The sequence below is a fragment of the Lagopus muta genome, chromosome 6 (genome assembly GCF_023343835.1).
Source record: "Lagopus muta isolate bLagMut1 chromosome 6, bLagMut1 primary, whole genome shotgun sequence".
NCBI lineage: Eukaryota > Metazoa > Chordata > Aves > Galliformes > Phasianidae > Lagopus > Lagopus muta.
In genome coordinates this window covers 58,607,134-58,630,420 of record NC_064438.1, presented here as the reverse complement: position 1 = coordinate 58,630,420, position 23,287 = coordinate 58,607,134, and the positions used below count along the sequence as shown (strand labels likewise).

At 44.6% G+C, this 23,287-nt stretch overlaps 1 protein-coding gene across 2 annotated transcripts in view; it reads left to right on the top strand.

Moving 5' to 3' along the window:
• FANCM (FA complementation group M) overlaps nucleotides 1-23,287 on the top strand; it is a 62,059-nt gene that overhangs the window by 19,286 nt on the left and 19,486 nt on the right. Inside the window, exons 5-13 of one of the 2 annotated variants that reach the window (XM_048949115.1) lie at nucleotides 4,038-4,169; nucleotides 4,687-4,819; nucleotides 6,241-6,369; nucleotides 6,953-7,054; nucleotides 8,337-8,521; nucleotides 9,571-9,777; nucleotides 12,432-12,663; nucleotides 16,824-16,981; nucleotides 17,555-17,707. In XM_048949115.1, the coding sequence (XP_048805072.1) occupies nucleotides 4,038-4,169; nucleotides 4,687-4,819; nucleotides 6,241-6,369; nucleotides 6,953-7,054; nucleotides 8,337-8,521; nucleotides 9,571-9,777; nucleotides 12,432-12,663; nucleotides 16,824-16,981; nucleotides 17,555-17,707 (1,431 nt within the window). Of the gene's footprint in view, nucleotides 1-4,037; nucleotides 4,170-4,686; nucleotides 4,820-6,240; nucleotides 6,370-6,952; nucleotides 7,055-8,336; nucleotides 8,522-9,570; nucleotides 9,778-12,431; nucleotides 12,664-16,823; nucleotides 16,982-17,548; nucleotides 17,708-23,287 lie in introns of both variants that reach the window. The other variant, XM_048949116.1, reaches the window with a different exon arrangement.

Sequence of the window (23,287 nt, the reverse complement as noted above, 5' to 3'; positions counted from 1 at the left end):
TCCCCCTGTACTCAGCACTGGTGAGGCCGCACCTCGAGTGCTGTGTTCAGTTTGGGGCCCCTCACTACAAGAAAGACCTTGAGGCCCTGGAACGTGTGCAGAGAAGGGCAACAAAATGGTGAGGGGTCTGGAGCACAAGTCTTATGAGGAGAGGCTGAGGGAGCTGGGATTGTTCAGTGTGGAGAAGAGGAGCTCAGGGGAGACATCACTGCACTCTGCAACCTCCTGAAGGGAGGCTGTGGTGAAGAAGGGTTTGGCCTCTTCTCCCGGGCAACGAGCAGGACATGGGGCAGTGGCCGCAAGTTGTACCAGAGGAGGTTTAGGTTGGACGTGAGGAAGAACTTTTTCTCTCAGAGAGTGGTCAGGCACTGCAATGGCTGCCCAGGGAGGTGGTGGAGTCGCCGTCCCTGGCAGTGTTCAAGAGGCGTCTGGACGACGTGCTGCGTGATATGGTTTAGTGCTTGTGGTGGCAGTGGTGATGAGGGGACAGTTGGACTAGATGATCTTTTAGGTCGTTTCCATTGATTCTAGGTGATTCTATGTGATTCTGTGTGATATTGGAAGACCCCTGTTGCCTTCACGCCTTCCTACAAAATCACTCCACCGGCACGGTACAACCAGAACCCTTCCCTGTAGACCTGTGACAAATACGCTGCTCAACCAGCTTTCCAGCTGAGAACTGTGGGGTCCAGACGTGGGAAAAGCCTCCTCTTTCCTTCTTTTCTTAATTCACTCTGTTGAAAAGTTGCTACCCCAGAGTTGAGAGTTGAGCAGTGCAATGTTTGTGTGGGGCACAACAGACCCAGGGGGGTGTTGTGAAGCTGCCTGGCCCCGTGTCCCATTAGGCATGTGCAGATGTAGGACACGGTGGTGTTCCTGCACAGGACAGGTGTCATGGTAGCTCTCCATCACACCTTGCAGCCTCGTGTCCTTGCATATAGGTTCTGTGTTTGTCACGGCTGGAGCTGGGAAGGTTCTTGTTCTGCCAAAACCTTTGTGTTCCTGGCAGTTTTAGTGCAGTATGGGTAACTTCACTGGCTGCCTTGTATATACTGGTAGTAAATCTGTCAGCTTTTTGAATTGCATTTAGCAAGCTAGAAGAAGTCATTAGTCCTAGCAAGAAATTCATCTAAATGAGTGTAATATAACATGTCAATGTTTTGGAAAGGTTCAGGAGACCTAATCCAGAAGTATTATCTTTTCAATTAAAAGTAAAGGTAGGGAGACCAGATAAAAGCAATCACTCTGAGTAGTGCTTGTTTCTGTATCTCTTCTAAGTAGGTTATGTTTACTGTTCTGTTAGTTTTGAAGCTCCAGGTGCCTGGATCCTGCTGTCTTTTGTAATAGTCTTCCTTGGTTTGTTTTGCAGAAGATGATTAAATTGGACACTAAGCAAACAGTGCCAATATGATTTTCTTGCATGTTATAAACCAGGTCAAGAGAAGAAACATAAAAATACAAGTAATGGGAAATTAAAAAACAAAAAAGTTATGCAACAAGCGTAGGAAATAACAAACCAGCGCAGAGATATTATACTCATGTGGGCTTTAATTTTTAATTAAAGCATTAATTTCTTTTCTAAATAAATATTTTTGTGATGAGAGACTGACCCCATTTCCACTAGTTGTGACCAAAGCTTGATCCTAAGCTTCTCCAGTGTTCACTTAACTGCTTGGGTTCTGATGGGAGCAAGAAGTGCTGTGCCAGTGGTATCCCACTAAAAAAAGGAGCAGTTCAGGCTTCTGGGTGGCTTTCTGTGTGTGTATGTATACATATGTGTGTATATATATATATATATATTCTACATTCTGTCTTTCTGATGGAAGGGGACCTTGGTGTACTGATGGACAGGCAGCTGAATATGAGCCAGCAGTGTGCCCAGGTGGCCAAGAAGGCCAGTGGCATCCTGGCTTGTGACAGGAATGCTGTGGTGAGCAGGACTGGGGAAGTCATCCTGCCCTGTACTCAGCACTGGTGAGGCCTCACCTCGAGTGCTGGGTTCAGTTTTGGGCACCTCAGTACAGAAAGGACATGGAGGTGCTGGAGCAGGTGCAAAAGAAGGGCAACAAGGCTGTGAAGGGCTTGGAGAATGTGGCCTATGGGGAGAGACTGAAGAAACTGGGGCTGATTGGGCTGGAGAAAAGGAGGCTGAGGGGAGACCTGACTGCTCTCTTCCAATACCTGAAAGGTGATTGCAGCAGAGCGGGGCTGGTCTCTCCTCACTGGTGAACAGGTGAACAGGATGAGGGGAAATGGCCTCAAGTTGCAGCAGGGGAGGTTTAGGTTGGATGTCAGGAAACACTTCTTTGCAGAAAGGGCTGTGAAGCACTGCCATGGGCTGCCCAGGGAGGTGGTTGAGTCACCATCCCTGGATGTGCTTAAAAACCGTTTGGATGTGGTGCTCAGGGCCGTGATGTTCTTAGAGTTGGGGTAGGATGGTTGGGCTGGAGTTGGACTCGATGATCCTTAAGGTCTTTTCCAACCTGAGCAATTCTGTGATTCTGTGCTGTTCCTGTCCAAAGGCCCACGGCAGCCTGAGGTGCGCCGGTGTTTGGAATTTAGGCCATGTTTCTATTATTTCTCAGCAGCCTTTATCTGTTGTAATCCGCTTAGCTGCCGACTGCAGAGAGTTGTTTTTGAAAGAGCTGTGGGCCCACAGCCAGCAGCATGGAAATTCCCCAGCGCGTTGTTTTCTCAGTTTAGCTTCTGCTTTCACAATTTTTCCTTTGCCCTATCACCGTTGTCTGTGTGCTTTTTGTTTCTTTGGGTGATTAATACCGCTGGAGTTGTGGTGGCAATCATTGCCTCTCCCTTTTCTCGGGATTTACCTCTTCGTGCCGTGCAGGCACCGTACACAGAGCAAGAAGCTGAGGCAGCACCAAACTATGAAAACAACCAAAGCAGCAGAGAGCAGTTAAAGTAAATGCTGCTGCTTGACAATGTATGAATAGTGCAGATATTAGTAATATTTGTGCAACTTGATGGGCTCTGAAAACCCAGCACAGCATGAAACGCACGCGGAGGATGAATGGAGCATTGTTACTTAGTGTTCAAACATGCATCACAGTTTTAAAATGGCTTTGGTTTTCATCTTAGGGTATTTCATCTTCAGAAACTGCAGACATACTTAAGTCAGCATTGTGTGTAGAATGAAAGAATGTCATCGTTGGTTCAGTCAGACTCGATTTTCAGCAGGCTGGGAGAAGCAGCACAGGGGATAGGGGCTGTTAGGCTGCAGCTCTGCGCTGTGGTTGGGCTGAGCTGGGACAGGCTGCAGCAGAGCAGGGAAGCACCGCATGCAGGTCAGGGGCTGCCTGCTGCCACACAGGTCAGGGTGCCTTTGGCAGGCGTATCGTCGTGCTGTAGGACACTGAGTGCTTTGGGTTCTGCTCGCCAAGTGGGCTGGTGGATTGTAAGTCATTCTGTAGAGCAAATCTGATTACTCCAATTATTACAGTTAGCGCTCCTGCAAAGCTAAGTCTGTATAAATAAACACATAAATAAGTCCTGACCGCATAAGGCTGAGAAACAAAGAGGAAAAACAAGATTACGGTGAATTAGTGCAGGTCAGCTCCTTCATTTCACCAATGTGGAAAGCAGGTACATGTGATGTGTAAAAATAAATTGCCTGCTGGCTGAGGGAAGCAGGGCAGCCTGTGTTCTGGGCCCGGCTGCCTTCTGCTCATCCCTTGCTGATCACCTCTGCTCCCACCCCTGCCACACACACCTCCAACCTGGGCCAGTTGTCTGCTGGTGCTGGTTTGAGCATGTGGAGAAGGTTGGGGTTGGCAGCACATGGAGGAGCTGCCATGGCAGGCACAGATCCGTAGGGAACCGCATTGTGGTAAAATACTGTGATGGTTGTGTCTGGTACACTAACAAGTTACTTTGGAACCACCTGGTTATGAAAAATTCAACATTTCAAGTAAAGTAAATGAGTGATTTGCATCCTGCTGTACCAGAGATGTAGAAATAAAACTACTGCAGGAGGCTGAACATCTTTAACCTTCACATGTCTTGTACACTTCTGTTTGCAGGTGCTAGAAACGTTTGCTGGACGCCTGATCAAAATGGGGGTTTTAGCAAGGCGGGACATTCCCAGCCTCACCAAGTACCAGATAATTCTAGCGAGAGATCAGTACAGAAAAAACCCTTCTCCTCAAAACATGGTAAGCACCATCATTTATTTCGTGTTATTAAACTCAGAAGTTAAACGTTTTAGTTAAACATTTACTACATTAAAGTAGTAAATAAAAAACAGCACTTTGGAGTTTATGAGGTTTTTTGGTGTATTTAGATTTCCAGTGTAGCATTCTGGTTCTAGCTTTGGAATAAAACAGGCCTACTTGTTCCACCGTTCCTGATTCTACTGTGGGAGAGTTAAAAAGAGAAGAAGCGTTCTTCCCAACTGGGATTGTTTTGAGAAATTGCTCTGTAGTTCATGATGAGCAAAGTTGCACCTCCCCTCAGAATGCCATGACTGCACCTCTTGTCTGTCAGTTGTCATGGGGTGCCCAAGTCCTGTAACCTGCCTAATGGAGGTCTGGGCAGGCAGACACTTGCTACGCACGCTTTGTTCTTTGGCCCTGTTGCTCAGACACTCATCTCGTATTTGTTGTAAGAATGGCAGTACGATTCCTGCTGTTTATCATCTCATTTAATGATGAGTTGGTTTTATTTTCACAGGGGATGCAGCAAGGCATAGTTGAAGGAGATTTTGCGCTCTGTATCAGTTTATATCATGGTTATGAGCTGCTGCAGCAAATGGGAGTGCGATCGTTATTCATCTACCTTTGTGGAATTATGGATGGATCAAAAGGTGAGCTGTCTTCAGAAGCATCCTTCCTTTTTTTCCCACTGTTCCTCAATTAATTTACCTCATCTGTCTCGCTAGCTTTATACAAATCAATTAATGTAACGAGTGGGTTGCAAGCCTAATTGGTGTTTGTTTTTCCTTTGACCCCCTAGGAATTGCATTAACTCAGCGTTACAGATGGGGTATATTTAGGAAAGCACGTGTATGTACAGCAGTAATTTTGAAAACAAATAAGGCACAAAAAACAAACTAAGAGGCAGTAATACCTCAGGACAGACAGAGATAAAGTGCTAAACTATTTAAGCCAAAATTGCTCAGTAAAGCAATTCTCCCAGTATTGAGCTCCCCCTGTAGCAGAAGTACTTAAAGCATATGCATGATTCAAGCACCTTTGCCAGAAGATTATAAATGTGGGTACATCACACTAGAATTTCTATCCCAGCTGTGCAGGATCTCACATAGGGAGATATGAAGCTGCAGCTGGTTTGGTTCTGACATCTTTGCTGAGAAATTTCCACTTGGCAGTGTCTAACTGCAGTTTGTGTCAGGGAGGGGATGGTTTCAGCTGTGCAGAATGCCCTGGGATGAAGCTCTGTGGTCTCTTGCTTCGTTCTCATTTGCATGTGTGTCATCTGGCCACGTAATTTGGGATAGCTTAGCCAGCACTTTGCCCAGAGCACTGCTTAATTAAAACGGCACTGCTTTGTCCTGTGTGTGACCCGAAGGTGTGCAGTGCCTATCACATACCAGAGTGTCTGCAGAATGTCTGTTTCTGGTGTGTGTGTGCTAATATATTGTCTTGTGAATTCTATGCTTCTGACCTTTTTACAGTTGATTTCAGGTTGTTGTTCTCTGATGGCACAGAGCTCCTGTTGGTGCTGGGGAGCACTTCATGTGCTTCCTCAATTCTCAGACCCCTTAAATTCATGTCTGCTGTTAAAAGGTGACAGAGGGAAAATATTCTTAGTAACTGGTTTTTCTGTTCTGCATTTGGTACATTTGCTTTCTGATTTGAATAGAACAAAATTCTTTTCTGCACTGTCAGAAAGTCATCCCAGAGACTTGTTGGTTTGTTAGTTTGAGCTTTTAAACGAGGTTTCTTTCTTGTCAGTTGGTTAAAAAAAACCCCACAGCATTTCTGGACAGCTTTCTTCCTGCTGAATGGTTGAGGTAGGAGCTTTCAGTTTACCCAGGGACCCCAGGCTTCTGTTCCTACAGATAGTTTTCATCCTTCAGATCTCCAGTGGCATTTTCCCTGAGAAAATACCAACTCTAAACAACGTTTGCTGTATTTCCTAAGCCAACTTATGGCACTGAGCTCTTGAAAGGAGTTCACTGCTTTTGAGAAGTTTATCTTTTGGACTGCAAAAGTGAGATTTGCTCTGGAGTCTGAATGCTGAGGTGTTTTACCTTCTTTTGCACAGGATTAACTCGTACAAAGAATGAACTTGGTCGCAATGAGGACTTCATGAGGCTGTACCAGCAGCTGGCAGACATGTTCTCAGACATGTGTCAGACTTCAGCAAATGGAAATCTTCACAAGAGTAGAACAGGTTGGTGTTTCCCCTTTAGGGACAGGGTATTTACTTTCTGTTTAATGGAAACACTGAGTATTTCTGCACAGTTTGTGGATGCAGGAAGCTGTGCATTTTGATACACCTGGCTATGTAGTTCTTTATTTGAGATCAGTTTCTCCAGACTCTTTGTGGTGTTTCCCATCTCTCGGTGGGTTTAGCTACCTTCCCATGAGTGCTGTGTGTTTGAAGTTTTGAATTTGATTTCAAATGAAAGGTTGAAATATAATGCTTTGGCTGTATACCTTTCACACTGTGACTGTGACATGGTAACAGCATGCTTTAAAAAACTGGATTTAACAAACACACTTCAGTAAGTAGTTCACTTCAGTTTTTGTTTAGGTGAATGCAGTGAGTGCAGGCACCAGGAATCTGTATGCCTGACTTGGGGGTTGGAGCTTGATGATCCTTGAGGTCCCTTCCAACCCAAACCATTCTGTGACTCTGTGATACTGGAGAACTGTAGCAGGAGAAAAGGAGAAAAGCAGGAGAACTTCACTGAATCTTTATAGTTGTGGCAGCTTCATTTTTATCTCTAATTGCTTTCTGTCTTTTTTTTCAGTGTCTGAAAATAAAAAGGAATTTATTTACAGTCACCCAAAATTAAAGAAATTGGAGGAAATAGTAATAGAGCACTTCAAGTCCTGGAAGATGGGATGTTCTGGTAAGTGCTGACAGCTCAAAGAAAAAGGAGTGAACAGTTGAAGCTGTTGACAAAAATGAGCAGAAGAGCCCTCTGATTTCATTTGTTCAGGTATTTCTTGTAGGCAGGCTGTTCTGGTGGGTACTGTGCTAAGGAAATTAATTGGCTACAGGGTTGTACTCTAGATTGTGTTTCACTGCAGATTACCTGGTCTGTTGATGGATATTCATAAGAAATTTGATGAACTCTAATAGAGCATTGAAATGCAGTTGAAGTTTTTGAAGGGAGACAGCTTTGACCTTGTCGCACTAGGAAAGATGCTGTTGTTGTCTTGCTGCTGAGACTTGTGCTCTAAAAGTATCCCTATGTGATTTAAAATAAAGTATTAAAAAGAGAAGTGTCCAGGAGGCACATTTTGTCTCTGTGTAGCATTAAGATACGCTTTTGGTTAAAGGCACCTTGCTAAGAAACCTAATACAGGTGCAGGTCTTTCTGCCTTTGCTTTGAAGCAGAGCTTGTCTTTGCCACAGAGCTGGGAGATACAAGTGATTGTGATGGAAGAACATTCAGAAGCAACAGAGTAAGAGAGCAAGGGAAGGTTTTGAACCTTTCTGCTGTCATGGGGTTCCTGTGCTGTAGAGGCAGGTGTGGCTTGGGGCAGTAAGTCACAGAAAGCTGTTACACATCCCTGCACTGCACCATGCCCTGTGCTGGACTGCTGCTGTGCTGCTGTTCACTGCTATGCCCAGCTGACTTGGTTTTGCTCTGGACTCTGCAGTGACGTCCTGAAGTCATGTTGTACGCTCCTCAGAAGAAGGCATCTTTCATGTTATTTCAAGATACTTGCCACCAAACTTGAGCCTTTCAAAGCAGCATTAATAACATTACCTCAGACATCAGCCATTCTCACTTGAGTTGGTGCAAATTCTCCAAAATTTGAATGCTGCTTCGATTCCAGAGAGGAATTGTTGGAGCAGGTCTATGTGGGAGTGTTTTCTGGGGATTTCAGGTTAGCCTAAGGAGGCTGAAGGGCTCATAATTAACTGTTTGCTCCACTGTTGATTTTTTTTTTGATTAATTTAAGTGTTGTTTTTTGTTTTTTTTTTAGTTATTTTAAAAAGAATTTTGTTGAAATAAAATTTATTTGAAAAATCAAAATGCCATATAGGTGAAGTGTATCTTGTAATTGTTGACTACGATGAGAGCTGTGAGTGTGCAACTTGTGGGATGTCCTGTTTTTGGGGAGATCTTTGCTTTTGTATCACTTACAGAAGTACTTTTCTGCCTTTCTTTAATTAAACAGATCAAACCACTTCTGGAAGCACATCTGTGGACACCAGGGTGATGATCTTCTCATCATTTCGGGATAGTGTGCAAGAAATTGCAGAAATGCTGTCCCGGTTCAGCCCAGTTGTTAGAGTGATGACTTTTGTTGGGCACGCCACAGGAAAGAGCACAAAGGGCTTCACCCAAAAGGAGCAGCTGGAGGTAAACAGCTGAAACTTGAAGTTGGAAGTATTTATAAGGAATATTAAATGTATAAGTGAAGATATTAATATTAATGTGGGTTGCGTGGTGATGACTGAGATGTCAGATGTCATTGGTAAGTTCCTAGGTGGTTCATTTGCTTTCAGATTATCCAAAACTACACTCACTAAACAGAATGTAAATGGCTGTTTACAAGGTGGACAGTGACAGGACAAGGAGAATGGTTTTAAAGTGAGACAGAGGAGGTTTGGGTTGGATCTGAGGAGGAAGTTTTTCAGCCAGAGGGTGGTGAGGCACTGGCACAGGTTGCCCAAGGAGGCTGTGGATGCCCCATCCCTGCAGGCATTCAAGGCCAGGCTGGATGTGGCTCTGGGCAGCCTGGGCTGCTGGTTGGCAACCTGCACACAGCAGGGGTTGGAGCTGGGTGAGCACTGTGCTCCTTTGCAACCCAGGCCATTCTAGGATTCTATGATCTAACATAAATACTTGCTTTGGGGATTTTTTTTCCTCGTAGATAGGAAAATAAGATGTATCTTTAAGTTTTGATGTAGCAGAGTTTTAAAAAAATAATAATTGAAAGGCTTGGAAGATGAAAGTTAGAAAAATACCATGGTTAGAGTCAGAATAAGGTGTTCTTTACTAGGAGAGTGGTTAGGCCCTGCAACGGGCTGCCCAGGGAGGTTGTGGATGCCCCGTCCTTGGACGTGTTTAAGGCCAGGTTGGACGGGGTCCTGGGCAACCTGATCTGAATGTGTATGTTTGGTGGCCCTGCTAGGCAGGGGGGTTGGAACTACATGATCCTTGGGGTCCCTTCCAACCCGGGTGATTCTGTGATTCTGTGATTCTTTTTGGTTTAGAATTGAAGGGCTGCGCTGATAGTATCAGTGTGTGGTATTTGATCACAGTGAAGGAATCAACACATTCGGGAAGACTGACTGAGTTTTGTAGGTTTAAAATATAAATTTATTTCTTTTTCAAAATCTGGCTGAACCAGGAAGCGTGCATGAGGGGCCTCCAGGCTAACCTGTGAAATCCATTCCTTTCTTCAGGTGGTAAAACGCTTTCGCGAGGGTGGCTATAACACCTTGGTGTCTACGTGTGTGGGAGAAGAAGGTCTGGACATTGGGGAAGTCGATCTCATCATCTGCTTTGATGCCCAGAAGAGCCCGATCCGGCTGGTGCAGCGCATGGGGCGCACGGGGCGGCAGCGGCAGGGCCGGGTCGTCGTCATCCTCGCCGAGGGGCGCGAGGAGCGGGTGAGCGTGAGCTGCATCCTCACTGGGAGACATGGGGGGCTTGGATCAGAACGGGGTGCTTATGTTAGGAGTTGGGCCGCGTGGGAGTGCTCTCAGCAATGTCTTGTTTGACCGTGCTGGAAGGTATCGTGGCCTATGGCGTCAGAAAATGCGTGTGCTTGCTCAGTGCTAAGGGCTTTGGCTTTCAGGTTGGATGTATTAGGAAAAATTTCTTCTCTGTGAGAGCGGTGCTGCAGTGGCACAGCTGGGGTGGGGTCACCATCCCTGGAGGTGTCCCAGAGCCGTGGGGATGTGGCACTGAGGGATGTGGGCAGTGGGATGGTGGGTGGGCTGGGGTTGGGCTTGGGGATCTCGGAGCTGTTCCCCAGCATTCATGATTGTGTGATTGGAAGCCTTTGTTGTTAAAAGCGCTTAGTTTGTCCATGATGAACTGAGATGCAGAAAGCACAGGGTTTTTTTGCCAAGGTTAGGGGACAGACTGAGGAAAAGATGAGAATGCAGTGCTGAGGGCTGGGGCTGGGAGTGCCTCGCTCTGAGCTGCTGACGCACCGCGCTCTCAGAGCAGTGCTTAGTGGCAGCAGCTTGCGTATGAGGTCTGAAGAGATCAGCTTAAGTGGAAATCTACTTTTGCTAAATTCCTGAATCTCAGCACTCAGCTCTGAGTACAGTTAATCTTCTCTGAGTGCCGGCTGCCCCTTGGGAAACAAATGTACCTGGGAGAGCTAAGCTGAGAGCTGGGAACTGATCTTCAGCTGTACCAGCAGCCTGACCAGGGTCAGCCCACAGCTGCATGACCATGGGTTTGGGACCCGAGATGACACAGTAGTGCTTAGGTGGGAGAAAGCCTGGCAATCCCTGGGGCAGCTCTCTTTGGTTAGATTGGTCGCAGTGTGAAATGAAGCTGCACTTTCACGTTTTCACCTTGCAACATCATCTTGAATGCCAGGCATTTGTAGGCTTTATCGCTGTTCTGGCTGAAAATGGATTTTGTTCTTTGTTGTTTGGTTTCATTTAGTCGCTTGGCTGGTTCTCAGGTGGGTTGGCTTTCATGAAGGTGAAGTTTGAGATCTGTGTAAGCTAATTGCAAAGCCCAAGTTTCAGAGTCTTGCTAATATTTGATCTGTTCCTATCAACAATGTGCCTCTGATTTAAATTTGTAGGTAGCTGGAATTTAATTGGTCAAAAGGGTCCTGTCTGAGGGGGGAAGAAAGGGGGAAGCGTATTTGAAGGGAAGAGAGTTTAAAATGGAGGTGAATGGTATTTGTAAAGAGATGTTTTCTTATGTTGCTCATGAAGACTGAAGGTTCCACTCTCTGATGGGATATTGATATAATCCCTTAAATTCCTTGACGTTTCCCTTAAGCAGTTGTATTTCTACAGAGTTCTCCTGTGTTACTCAAAAATCTTGCTCAAATTTTGTTCCATAAAACAACTTTTTTAACCTGTGCTGGGATCCCAGCATTTAACAGAATGCCTGTGGGCAGCTTAATGAAGCTCACCATAGCACCTTTCAGCTTTGTTCAGGGAGCATCTCCTTGTGTCCATCCTTTCGAGTCCTGGTTTCCAACTGGAGCTGTCACAAGAATGTTGCTGCTGCCCTGCCTCCAGCAGTGCTCAGAGCAGTGCTTTAGGGCAAGAGATGTGCTGTGGGAACTGGATTCATGCCTTACTTTCTCCATTCTCATCTTGGTTTCTCTGTTGTGCAATGAAAGGAAGTGTCATTAAAAGGCCTTGAAGCAAGTATGATAGTAACTAATGACTTTATACCTTAATTTGCTTGACCTCCTTTCATTCTGATGTAATCCAGTTTACATCACCCCTGTATCTGTTGTAGATGGCAGATTCCTCCAGGCAAGAGCTGTATTTCTTGCAAGTGTTGTGCCTACTTCTGGCTGTCTGACAGAATGTAAAAAGCTGCATGTTGTGTTTGTGTTTTGTCTTATTTGTAGTCAGGAGTTTTAAGGCATGCCTGCAATTTAGAGAACAGTCACTGTTCTTTGGTGCCTCTTAGATTCTTACTCTGCTTTGCACGTCTTGCATGGGTACAAAGAGATGATAGTTCAAGTTTAATTTGACTGATGTGTGTTATTGTGGAAGCTTTTGAAAAAGAAGGAATTAAAAGGACTCGCAAGCCATTTCTGATGTAACCATGATCAGATTGTCTGTGGAACTGCACTGCTTTATGTTTTCTTCAAATCCTGTTGCTCTGCTGTAGTTCCCATGGTGTGGATGCATGCTGCCAGCCCTGAACTTGCGGGTCAAGAACTTGAACACAGCGTTTTGTTGACCTAACTGGCCATCATGATTTGTTTTATCTGCATTTGAGGGGGCAAAAAGCCAGTGATAGAAATGCATTACAGTACGTTCCAAAACACGGGGAGCTCCGTAATCACACCAGGGAGAACTTCTGCTGTGAGCGTGGCAGAGCGCTGGACAGGCTGCCCAGAGGGGTTGTGGAGCATTCTCTGGAGATATTCCAGACCCGACTGGGTGCCCATGTGTGCAACGTGCTCTGACAGGAGGTTGAGCTGGGTGATCTCCAGAGGCCCTTCCAACCCCTGCTATTGTGTGGAAGACCTCACAGACACTCAGGTGTTCTTTTGATCGAGCCCTGTGTGTTTCAGCAACGTATGACTTTTTCCTTTCTCTTACAGACTTACAATCAAAGCCAGTCCAACAAAAGAAACATCCAGAAAGCTATTTCAGGAAACAAAATGCTTCATTTTTACCAGCACAGCCCACGGATGATTCCAGAAGGCATAAATCCAGAGCTGCACCGAATGTTTATTACTGCTGAAAAATACGAACCGAGCGATTCAAGAAAGCTTTCCAGAGGGAGACCTAGTTCTCTCCACCATAAATCTGCTCTCTTCTCCTGTGTCACTGGTAAGAGGATTATGGTGTTTTCTGTAAGCACTCTGCAAGCTGCTATATCATGTTGTTATCTTACAGCATATCAAAAGTGCCTGCTCACATCGGTTTGGGTCTAGAGCAGAAGTGCCCTTCTAACAGCTGTAACCTTGCAGCTGTGTTATCCTGCTTCGATGCTGCCTTCTTTTTCTTTAACATCCTCACATCACAGTCCTGCCTTTAAATGTCTGTCCTTCATATCAGATCTTTGTTTCATCCTTCTCCATAGAGCTTCCCATAGAGTCAATGACTGAGGGTCAGAAACTTGAGCTACAAGAAGCAGAAGCAAACATTAATGTCTGCTGAAGGCTTCTGATACGCCTGTGTCAGCTGGCATGCTGGTCACCAAGTGTTTGGTGGTAAATCTGTACTGGATTTGGGCTGGAGCTGTGAGGTCTAGGCTTGATGCTTCTATTAATACAGGAAATAGATCTTTTATACTGCTGGAAATTACAGTGAAACAGAAGTGCTTGAAAACTGGAGAATGTTAAGGGACAAAAGGGAGAAAGCAAGAACAGGATGCTTGGACCCCCCGAGTCCCTTCCAACTTCAACCATTCTGTAATTTCTTTTGTGATTTATAATTGCATAAACTTGTGGAGGAAAATGAGTTTTAAAGAGAAATGGCTCCTTAGATGGTTCACTGACATGGCACTGGCATAAGATTACAAGATAGATGAAACGGCTAATTGTTACAAATACTTGGAAATCATTCACAATCTCTTTTATTAGGTGCTTTCAGTACCTTAAGGACCAACAGCAAATGCCCTGAAGGAAGAAGCTTCTGAAAGACTTGAGAAACTTTATCTTTCAGTATCCAAGTAGTTACGCTTAAAATGTATTTGTGGATTTTAAGCACTTCTGAACGCAGAATTTCTTATTATCAAGAAGCCTGAACTTCTTGATGTGGGGAAGATATGGGGAAGCAAGCTACAAGATCGTGCAGAAATTATCAGTTTCCTCTTTGGCTGCGAAACAGTTTCCCATTTCAGCATCCTTCATGGGAGAAATGTGAAGGAGAAGGATCAGTATCAGGAAATCAGTCTGCACATACCATCCTCAGCCTTACCTCTCTGTGAGTCTGCCTTGCTGCAGGCACAGCCATGATGCTCCTCCTGATCACTTTTTTCCGTGCCTCTGTAAGTTGTGCTTATCTGGGCTTTGCACACAACCCAGGCAGCACCCAGTAAAGAAAAGCAAGGGTGGTATAAAAAGATAGAGCAGAACAAAATGTGGAATTAATCACTGTAGAAAATCTGGACGTCTGTCCTAGAAAATAGGACCAAGAGGCACAAGGTGCACAGAGCAGATAATTGGCTGAACATGTTTCCTGCTGAGGGAATAGCACTCAGCAGGCTGCAATAATTACCAGGTTCCTTTTGTGCAAAGTAGGTTAGCAGCAGCCACAGCTGAAATACATCGTGTAGGTGGTGATCTGTCCCTGGCTGAAGATGGATGGGATTGACTGCCTGTCTTGCAAACAAGTGCTACAAGAGTGTAAATTACTGATACTTTCTTCATACTGAGCACCAGCTTTGTGTTCCAGTTCCCTTCGTTACTGTATGAAGCAGTGCCTGCTGCCAGTGCAAATGATATTCAAGGCAAATCTCAAAAAGAAGAGTAAGCTCTTTAATTTTTTGCATTTTCTCCTTCTTATCCAAGTGTTCCCTTCTACGTTGGAAAGTTGAAGGTGGAAGCTGTAATGAACATTGCGTATGTCCTCATCTATCCTTCCTTGCTTTTCACTTGTTCTTGGGGTTCATTTGGTGTTTGGCTACCTTCAGTCTGCTTCATGTTCCTTCCCTGTTTGACAGCAACTACACTTCATAGGAAAAGAAGGCTTTGAATGCCAACTTCAGCTCCTGCTTTCCTCCCTTAGCCTGAGGCGTCCAAGTGTTTGGATCAGACGACTGGGGCATTTCTCCATGCTGTATGGAATTGTTGTTTCTGGAGAAGGGAAGAGTTGAGCAGCCTGTAAGACAGGCATTAATCTGTACTCTCTGCAAGCCAAGGGGATTCCCTTCCATTCTCCTCTCTCACGGAGACCTGTTGTGTGTTTTGCCATGCACAGAGTACGTTGTATTGCCCAAAAAGTTTGTTCTGCTCAGGAACAGAAATGTAATAGCTCGGTTACTGGGCACAGAGCTTTGCAAAGTAGCCGTTACTGAATGCTGCAAGCTATTGGAGGCCTTCCTGCCTATGTGACCTTGGACAGTAGGATCCATGTGCAGTACTTGGGCAGATGGTATCACAGGATCCTCTTGCTTTGTCAGAACGAGTCGCTCTCTGGATCTGTAACGGAAAAACTGAAGTCATCTGTTGTTCTCATTGTTTCCTTTAATGTGTCTGGATGACATGTTCATCACCTGAACTCTTACAGAAGGTTCTGGTACGCTCTTTGGATAACCATCTTCAAGAGCAGCCAGAGCTATCTCAAACCAGATCTGTTTGCCTGAGAAGGTTTTTGCTGATGCCTGCTATTTCCCATCTAGCAATTTGCTGTTTGGAAGTGCCTCCTTGATTCCTTGGCAGGCAGCTCTCTTCTTGGATGTGAAGACATGTCTGAAGCAGGGCAGTGGAACTCCCTTTGGACTGGCTGTTAGGCTTCAAATAGGTCTCCTCTTCCTGGCCTTTTCTTTATTCCTTGCCAGGCAACAATGTCCAGAGCTCCACACTGATTCAAGGCTGAAGTACTGTCTTGGTGTGTGGCTGTGGATAGTTACTGCTCAAGCAAACCTAAAACTTAGCTGTTCTTATAAATAACAGAAGGCTATGAGGTAGACTTTTCTGATAAGTGTTTCTTGGTTTTCCTTTCCTACAGGTTTCTGTTCCTCCCTGAACTGGGTCCCTGAACTGTATGGTAGTTACAAATGAGTCTAACATCTCCTAGGCTTGGGTCAAAAATATTCTAGCAGCAGTAATAATCTTCTGGTTTTTTTTGTTTGTTTAGTTTTTTAACCATAGTCTTAATAATGTCATTGTTGGTTAGATCTTTTCCAGCTGTGAAAGACTCAAGAGGAATTAAGGCTTGTACTCAGAATTTCAGGGGACCTGGTATTGAGTCTCACGTGCTTCCATGGAGATGTGTTCTTTGGCAGTGGTACTGTGAGAGGACTGGGAGGTGCAGGCTGATTCCTCTTGCACAGTGTTAGCTCAGCACAGGGTGCTGCCTGCCTCTTCTTCTCAAATCCAGTCTCAGGGCGGTTGTCAAATCAACTGCATTTTTGTCCAAGCTTCAAGCAGTCACATTAACTGCTCTTAACAGCAATGCTTCCTATGTTCCTTTGCTGTTTGCACTGAGGGCTGCTGGGGTTCAAGCGTTTTTATTGCATACAGCTGCCAAAGCATGGAGTGGTTGCATTGAGGCTTGCTGCAGTAACTTGGTTTCCTTCTCTGAGCCAAGCAGCACCAGGACCTTGTCTTCAGTCAGCTGCAACACAACACCTACCTGGCTTTCATCCGGCATTGATGCTCACAGATGCCCCTTGCTTCCCACTTGGTGTTATGACCATCTGCACAGCTAACAAGCCCTCTGCTTCCTTTGTTTCTTCCTGGGAAATTTTCATAACACTTTTGTTTCTGTCCTCTTGCTCATCCACATGTCCTGAATGGCTTAAAATAGAAAACAGATCTAGTCAAGAAATGACTAAGAAATACTTTTGGCATAACAAAATAATGTTGCTTTCCAGTATTCCAAGAGTAACTTAAACAAACAAGGTATAGCACTTCCCCAAGCTTATTTGCAGTTTGTCCCTGCAATTGCATTTACAAATCACTGAGAATTACATTTACAAATTCAAGCCAAATGCTTTCCCTGTTTGCTGTATTGTCTTCAAGGCCAGCTGGTGTTTGAATGAATGTCCCTGTACTTGTGTCTGCCAATGTTTCTTTATAGGAGGCCTTTCCCAAAACAATCCATAGATAGGACCATAATTATAACATGTACAGATATCTGGTTTGATGTTTTGTTTCTGACAGCAGATTGTCTGTGTTTGATTTTACTTGTGGCAAAAAGGAGCAGCAAAAAGGAGGTATTTTCTTCTGGCTGGTACTACACAAAGTTTTTTCTTTATCTTTCTATGTATGGCTTTTCTTACAGTACATAATATTTTCCCCTTGTTTTTTCCCCCCTTCCAGATCGAAATGAAATGCACTGTGGTGAGAGTTGGTCTCTGTCACCTGAGGAATTTGAAATATGGGACAGACTGTACAGACTTAAAGAAGATGATGGAGTGAAGCAGCCAATACTGCCTGACACTCGGTTTGAAACCTTAGAAAACCTGGACGAGACATCAGTGAGTTTAACCTCAATGTGATGCTTGTTTGGCATTGGGCCTAATGGAAACACTGAGTAACAGAGTTACCCATGAGTTTGAAGGATGCCTGTCTTAAAAAGGCAATTTTGAGAATTTCCCTTAGGTTTTTGAAGATCAGGATTTAGGAATTAGATGTTTGAAATAAATCCATTAAAAACAGGGGGAAAAGCCCCACGTGGTGTGCAGTAAGTTGTCTTCTGCTTCTGAGACATTGTAGCAGGATGCTGTATTCATGATGGCATTGTATCACAGTTTCTCCTTCCCTTGTTTATGTAACAGTGCGACTGGTGGAAAACTCAAGTTGTACAAGCACTTCATTCAGGGGAGAAAACAGGAATTACTTTGTCATTTCACTGCTTAAAGCAACCTGTACTTCATCAGCAGCTCTGGCTGCATAAACCCTGTGCTTTTTTTGTTTCCCACCACACTTCAGCATTTGTGACAATATTCTTTCCTGTGCTCAGAGTAGTTATTGTCGCTGACAGAGAAGTAGGCACTGGATTTGCTAAACAATCTCTTGACTAAAATCTCCTTGCCAATCTTAAGCTGCAGAAGCCTGAAGAGGAGGCAGTGCATAAGCTGTCCTTGTCTGAGTGGAGTATTTGGCAGAATCGCCCTTTTCCTACAAGTATGGTTGACCACTCCGACCGCTGCCACCATTTCATCAGCGTTATGGAAATGATAGAAGTGATGAGACAAGAACAGGTAAGGTGTTTGCATCTGAAAACACACATGAGTGTGCAATGCACAGTTAGAATGCTTAAATAATGAGCTCTCATTCTGTGTAGTCAGTGTGCAAAGTCACTACAAGCAATGCTAGCACTATTCCAGGATGTAAAGGGAATTGCAGATAGGTTTGTAACATCACAGAATCACAGAACAGTTAAAGCTAGAGGTCCCTCTGCTCCTTCTCTGCCCCAGCAGTGTTGCCCAGTGCTATGCATGGCTTTTGGACATCTCCAAAGAGAGACCTGCTGTGCCAGTGTGCTGGCTCCTGCACAGCACTGAAATACTTCCTGATATTCAGAAGAAACATATTGTGCTCCACGTTGAGCTCATTGCCTCTTTTCCTGGCACTGGGCATCACTGACAAGAGCCTGGTTCCATCCTCCCTGCACGTATGTATGGGCATTGAGGAGATCCCCTGAGCCTCCTCTGCTTCAAGCTGAAATGAATCCTGTGTGTGCATTAAAGGCATCCCATAAAAATGATCTCCATGTTTTAAGACAGGTGTGTTTTGAGGCTTTTTGTTTTTTGTAAAAGCTTTAATTAAAAATCTAATCACTCCTAAGAATTAAAGGAGAAGATGAGGGTACTCAGCAAACGTGATGAAAACCATCTGGGAGATGACAGTTTCATTTGCTAACTTTTCTGTACAGCTTATATTCCTGTATATAATGAAAGGCACAGACGTACACAGCAATGCTTGTAGATCAGTTGAGAGTACCTGAAGTCTTCAGTTGTTCATCATGTTATTTTTTTTCTTCCAGTTCTCCTCATATTGTTTTTTACTGTGTTGAAGTTTTCTAGGTCATCAGAATCTGTTGCTAAGCTGCTGGAGTTTACTGAATAACTAGTCTAATCAAGGAAGAGAATGGAGACATTGTAGTTGTTCTCTTTGCTAGGAAAGTAAATTAATGGCAAGTTGTAAATAGATTTTTAGAGCTAAGATAAGCTTCTCCATCACAGAACAATGGCATTCTTAATTTCTTTCTAGGCTCTGTGCTCCTAAGATTGGGTTAAGAACACACTGTCAGAGAGAGAGAACTTCAGGGGGCAGCTCAGGTACACAGAGAGCTGAAGGAAGTTCAGAGATGAGAGAATCAGTGGTGAAAAGATTTAGAATCATTTGTCTGAGACTTCACTCCCCACTACCAAATCAGGCATTTTGAAACACTTGTGTTCTAAATTCCTTCAGTGAAAATGCATTGGTGCCAGAACACTTTTAGGTTCATAGTTGCAGAACATGCTGTACTCACTTCTGGCACCTTTAAAATAATGTGTAGAGCAATGTCATTAGTTGCCAAGTGCATCCTCAGTCTTCTCCCACAACTCTCCCAAAGGAGAAGCTGTAAGCAAAGGGCAGTGCCAAAATTGCAGAGCCTTTGTAGAGATGTGTCTGCCTGCTGTCCCTTGCTGGAATGTGACAGCACAGCTCAGCTGTCTCTGCTGTGTAGTGAACAGAGGGTGACCCTTCACAAGCACTGACACCCAGTTTTCAGACATAAGTGAGTGGTTTGTTGTATCTACACCAAATTGTCAAGGTTCAAGGACATCACAGCTTCAGAAAACAAAAAAGGCAATGTGTTTTAATTATTTTGTCTTCACTGGCAGAGGTTTCTTGCACAAAAGCTTTATTAATTTTCTCTTAATTTTCTTAAGTCAGCTTTGACACCTCTGAAAGACAGTACCAGTCTTCCCAGGACAGCATGTTTCACCACCATTTTCTCATAGGGAGTGCTTGTTTGTAGAAGAAAATGTTCATTTAAAAATGTAAATGGAGCAAAATAAAGTAAGTTTAGATTTGTAGGTGGTGCTTTACATTTTTGCATGCCTATCAAGGCACCTTTATAACAGTGAGTGTATATACAGAGATGGATGGATGGATGGATAGATGGATAGACGGATAGATAGATAGATAGATAGATTGATCCTAGGCATGTTCCTATCTGGTTCTGTGCAACTATGAGTAGCCATGCTGGGCAAAACTGCACCCCGTGTGCCTTTCTGCCTCTGTACTGCTTAACTGTGAGGTTTAAAGTCATGCCTTTCTGCTAGATTTGATTCACTCCTTGTTTGGAGTCCTGTTCCGTTTCACATGCATGCCCTGTGATGCATGGTGCTTGCTGAAGGCACAGGGATGGGGCTGCACTCAGTGCCTGCTGTGTGGTATGCTGTGCCAGGGCAGTGCATCTGCAGCTGTATGTGCTCAGTGTAAGCACACAGGTGGGTTACTCTGAATTCCAGCTCTGTGTTTGCTAGATAGCTTTGACCTAAGCATTCTTGGTTAAGGTTGTTTCTGCAGCAGATGGTGATTTTCACACCTTACTTTAGGATGTGAGTGTGTTTTGGAATGGCAGGAAACGTTTTTATGAAGTGGTGGGCTTGGATAAAGGGCTGCTCCTCCTGGCACCTGAGTGACCATCTTCCTTAAGTGGCAAAGCAATGATGGGACAGAATATCACTCAGAGGTGCTGGCAGAGGCTGCATGGAAAAGCTGTGGATTCCCATTCCTGGAGGTGTTCAAGGTCAGGTTGGGTGGGGCCCTGAGCAGAACATATCTGGCTTTAGACAGTTTACAATGACTTTGGCTGGTTTTTTATTTCTGATATCCTCTTACATAGAGGGAGTTTTTATGGCTCATACAAGAGCAGGTAACTCAGTCACAGACTTTCAGACAGGTTCTGGGTCCTGCTTAGGCTACAAGCTGATCCTCTAATAGAACATCTCTAAAAACATATTAAATTCTTCTCTGTAAGCCTGTGTTTTTTCTCTACCAAAAACAGTGTGTTTGCAGAATATTGATGCTTCAAATCAAATTCAGGCATTTTGTTGAGGCAGTGGCACAGGCTGCCCAGGGAGGTGGTGGGGTCACCTGGAGGTGTTGAAGAGGATGTGGCACTGAGGGCCATGGGCAGTGGGCACGGTGTGATGGGTTGGTGCTTGGTCTGGGTGATCTTAGAATCATCAGGGTTGGAAAAGACCTCTATGATTCTATGTTAGAGCAGGCTCTGGGCAGTTAGCCTTGAGCAGAAGCTAAGCCTGTAAGAAAATCTGCCTAAAACATTGGTCTGGTATGGCATTGAGTGGGTGGAAGCAGTAATGTTTTAGCAGAGCTTCAGGAGCTTTTGCAGGCTCTGCAGTTACATGCAGCCATGTTCATACCGTAAATATTCCATAGCCAAATATATCACTGCTAATCTGTCTGACGTTGACTTGCAGTTCTTAGTAGCTGAGGGATAACGCCGAGCACAAGTCAGAGCTATTTCCTTAAGTAACACGAGAGAGAGCTTCAAACCACTGTTCTATGGAGTATGTTCTTACTTAGGAATGAAATATAAAGCCAGGCAAACCACTATTTCCCCCTGGATAACCAAATGATCTGCAAGTTTCTAATGAAGCTAATTATTTCACGGGAAGGATTTCGTTCAGAGATCAATCACAACTTCATAGGAGCCACTCAGGGTTATGCAGGTGTTCTCTCTGTAACATGACACAGCTCAGACTGTATCAGCTCTGATATGATTCTCTGTTCCTTGTACTCATTAAGTTAATGTTTCCAAGAAACCTCCAATGCAGTTATGTAAAACACAACCTTTAAAAAGATTCAAAGGCCTACATGTTTTCAAATGAAATAAGTGAAAATGAGTGAAATAATTACAGCTGTATTGCAGTCATGTGCTTTTAGTAGTTTGGTGGAAAAGTAGGCACATCAGAGAGGAGATCAAGAAAGGTTTCCCAAATAAGAGCCCTGCAACACTGCCATCCCTCCATTAAAGCCTTTAATGCCTGCAGCAACAAGGCAGATGGGCCTGGATTTGTACTGGACAACAAGCAGGGATTGTCCTGCAGCTTGGGAACAAATCGAGTTGTCCCTCTGCAAAATAAGAGCTTTTCAGCATGTTTGAAAATTAAACTGTATACCTTTGGAAACAAGGTCAGGGCAAAGTAATCACTTTTACTGAGATGTTATTTGCCCGAGTTGCTGAGGATAGAACAGGAATTTGATGTGCAAAAGCATTCTTTTGTTTTCTGGGAGGCAGGCAGTTGTTAATGACTCTTGAACAGTCTTAATGTAGCCAAATGCAGGAGTAGCACTGTATCCATTTCCCACTCAGGGCTGAACTTGGAACTTTCAGTCAGAGCAAAGGTTCTCCTTAGAAAAACCAAAGTCTCCCATTAGAAGGATTCTTTCTTTCTGCCTCAGGTGCTCTGTGGTACCAAACACCTCGAGAGATGGCATTTAGGGGGTGAGGTCAGAACTGCCACTGAAACCCTCTGTCTGTTCCCATCTGTGCTGTGTTGCCTTGAAGGACAGCACCTCTCTGTGTGGTGCAGCAGGGAGCTGTGGTCAGCAGCTCTGTGTCCATGCAGAGATGGAGATGAATGGTGTCCATATGGGACCAGGGGGCCCCCTAAACATAATGATGTTCAACAAGTGCAGGGTGTTGCATCTGGACAATCCCAGCTATGTGTATGGAGTGGGAGATGGATGGAGCTGTGGGTGCCCCATCCCTGGAGTGCCTGAGGCCGTTGATGGGCTCTGAGCAGTCTCAGCTGGGGGGTGTGAGAGCCCTTCCAACTGTGATTCGTGGGGTGAAGTTCCTGACAAAGGGAAAAGTGCTTCAGGGATAGCCTAAAGTTCCAAAGAACGTGAAGATGCTCTCCCAGAGTTTTAAATCAGGTGTATTTTGAGGGTATTTCCAAATGACCTTTTCCCAGGAGATACTGGATCAAGGTTAGAAATGGTTCAAATAAGTGCCATGAAGTAGACAGCATTTTAGGCCCTCGTTGGCAGTAGTGTGTTTCTGGTTGAAACACTGCTCTAAGATGTGCCAAACTTCCTTCCCAGCACAAAGAATGAATGTAAGGCAGTGAATGGTATTTGTTTACCGTGTTCATGGCAGATACACTGAGCTATTTGTGGAACTGCTGCTTTTAACTGTGGGCAGCTGTAATAGCCTGGGCTCCAAATCTGGCTTAGACTGCAGTGACCAGCTAAAGCAAATACTTTCTCTTGGGGTTCCCAACAAGACGCTGTGCAGAAGCATCCCTGCTCATTCTTCACTGCAAGAAAATAAAAACCAAACCAAGAAAAGCAGAGCTTCACAGTGTGATGGGGAAGGAAGTTTGCTTTGTCCTCAGGCAGTGAGGCTGCCAGGCAGAACCTGCAAGACCAAAAATCTCAGCTCTCCAATTAAAATAGTTTACTTGTGCCATATCGATTCTTCTGATCTTACTGCCAGACGATTTTGAGTTCAAACTATAATTAAGGCCTTGTTTAGATGGTTCCAACCTTTAATTGCAGGTGCTTTGTGTTTAATGCTCCTATGGGGTTTTATGCTCACAGCAAGAACAGGAAAGTGATTAGGCAAAAGATTTTGGGGTGTGGGCCATGTGAAAGGGGCAATGGATCAGGCACTTGTGTGGCACCTGGAAGGATGGAGGTGATGCTCCTGCTGTGCTCAGTGGTGACTCCTTGTTCCTGTACAGTGCTGCATGAAAGTTTCCTTGGCCAGATTCAGGCATATCGGCCAGAAGCACTTCTTCCACCTCGATTAAATG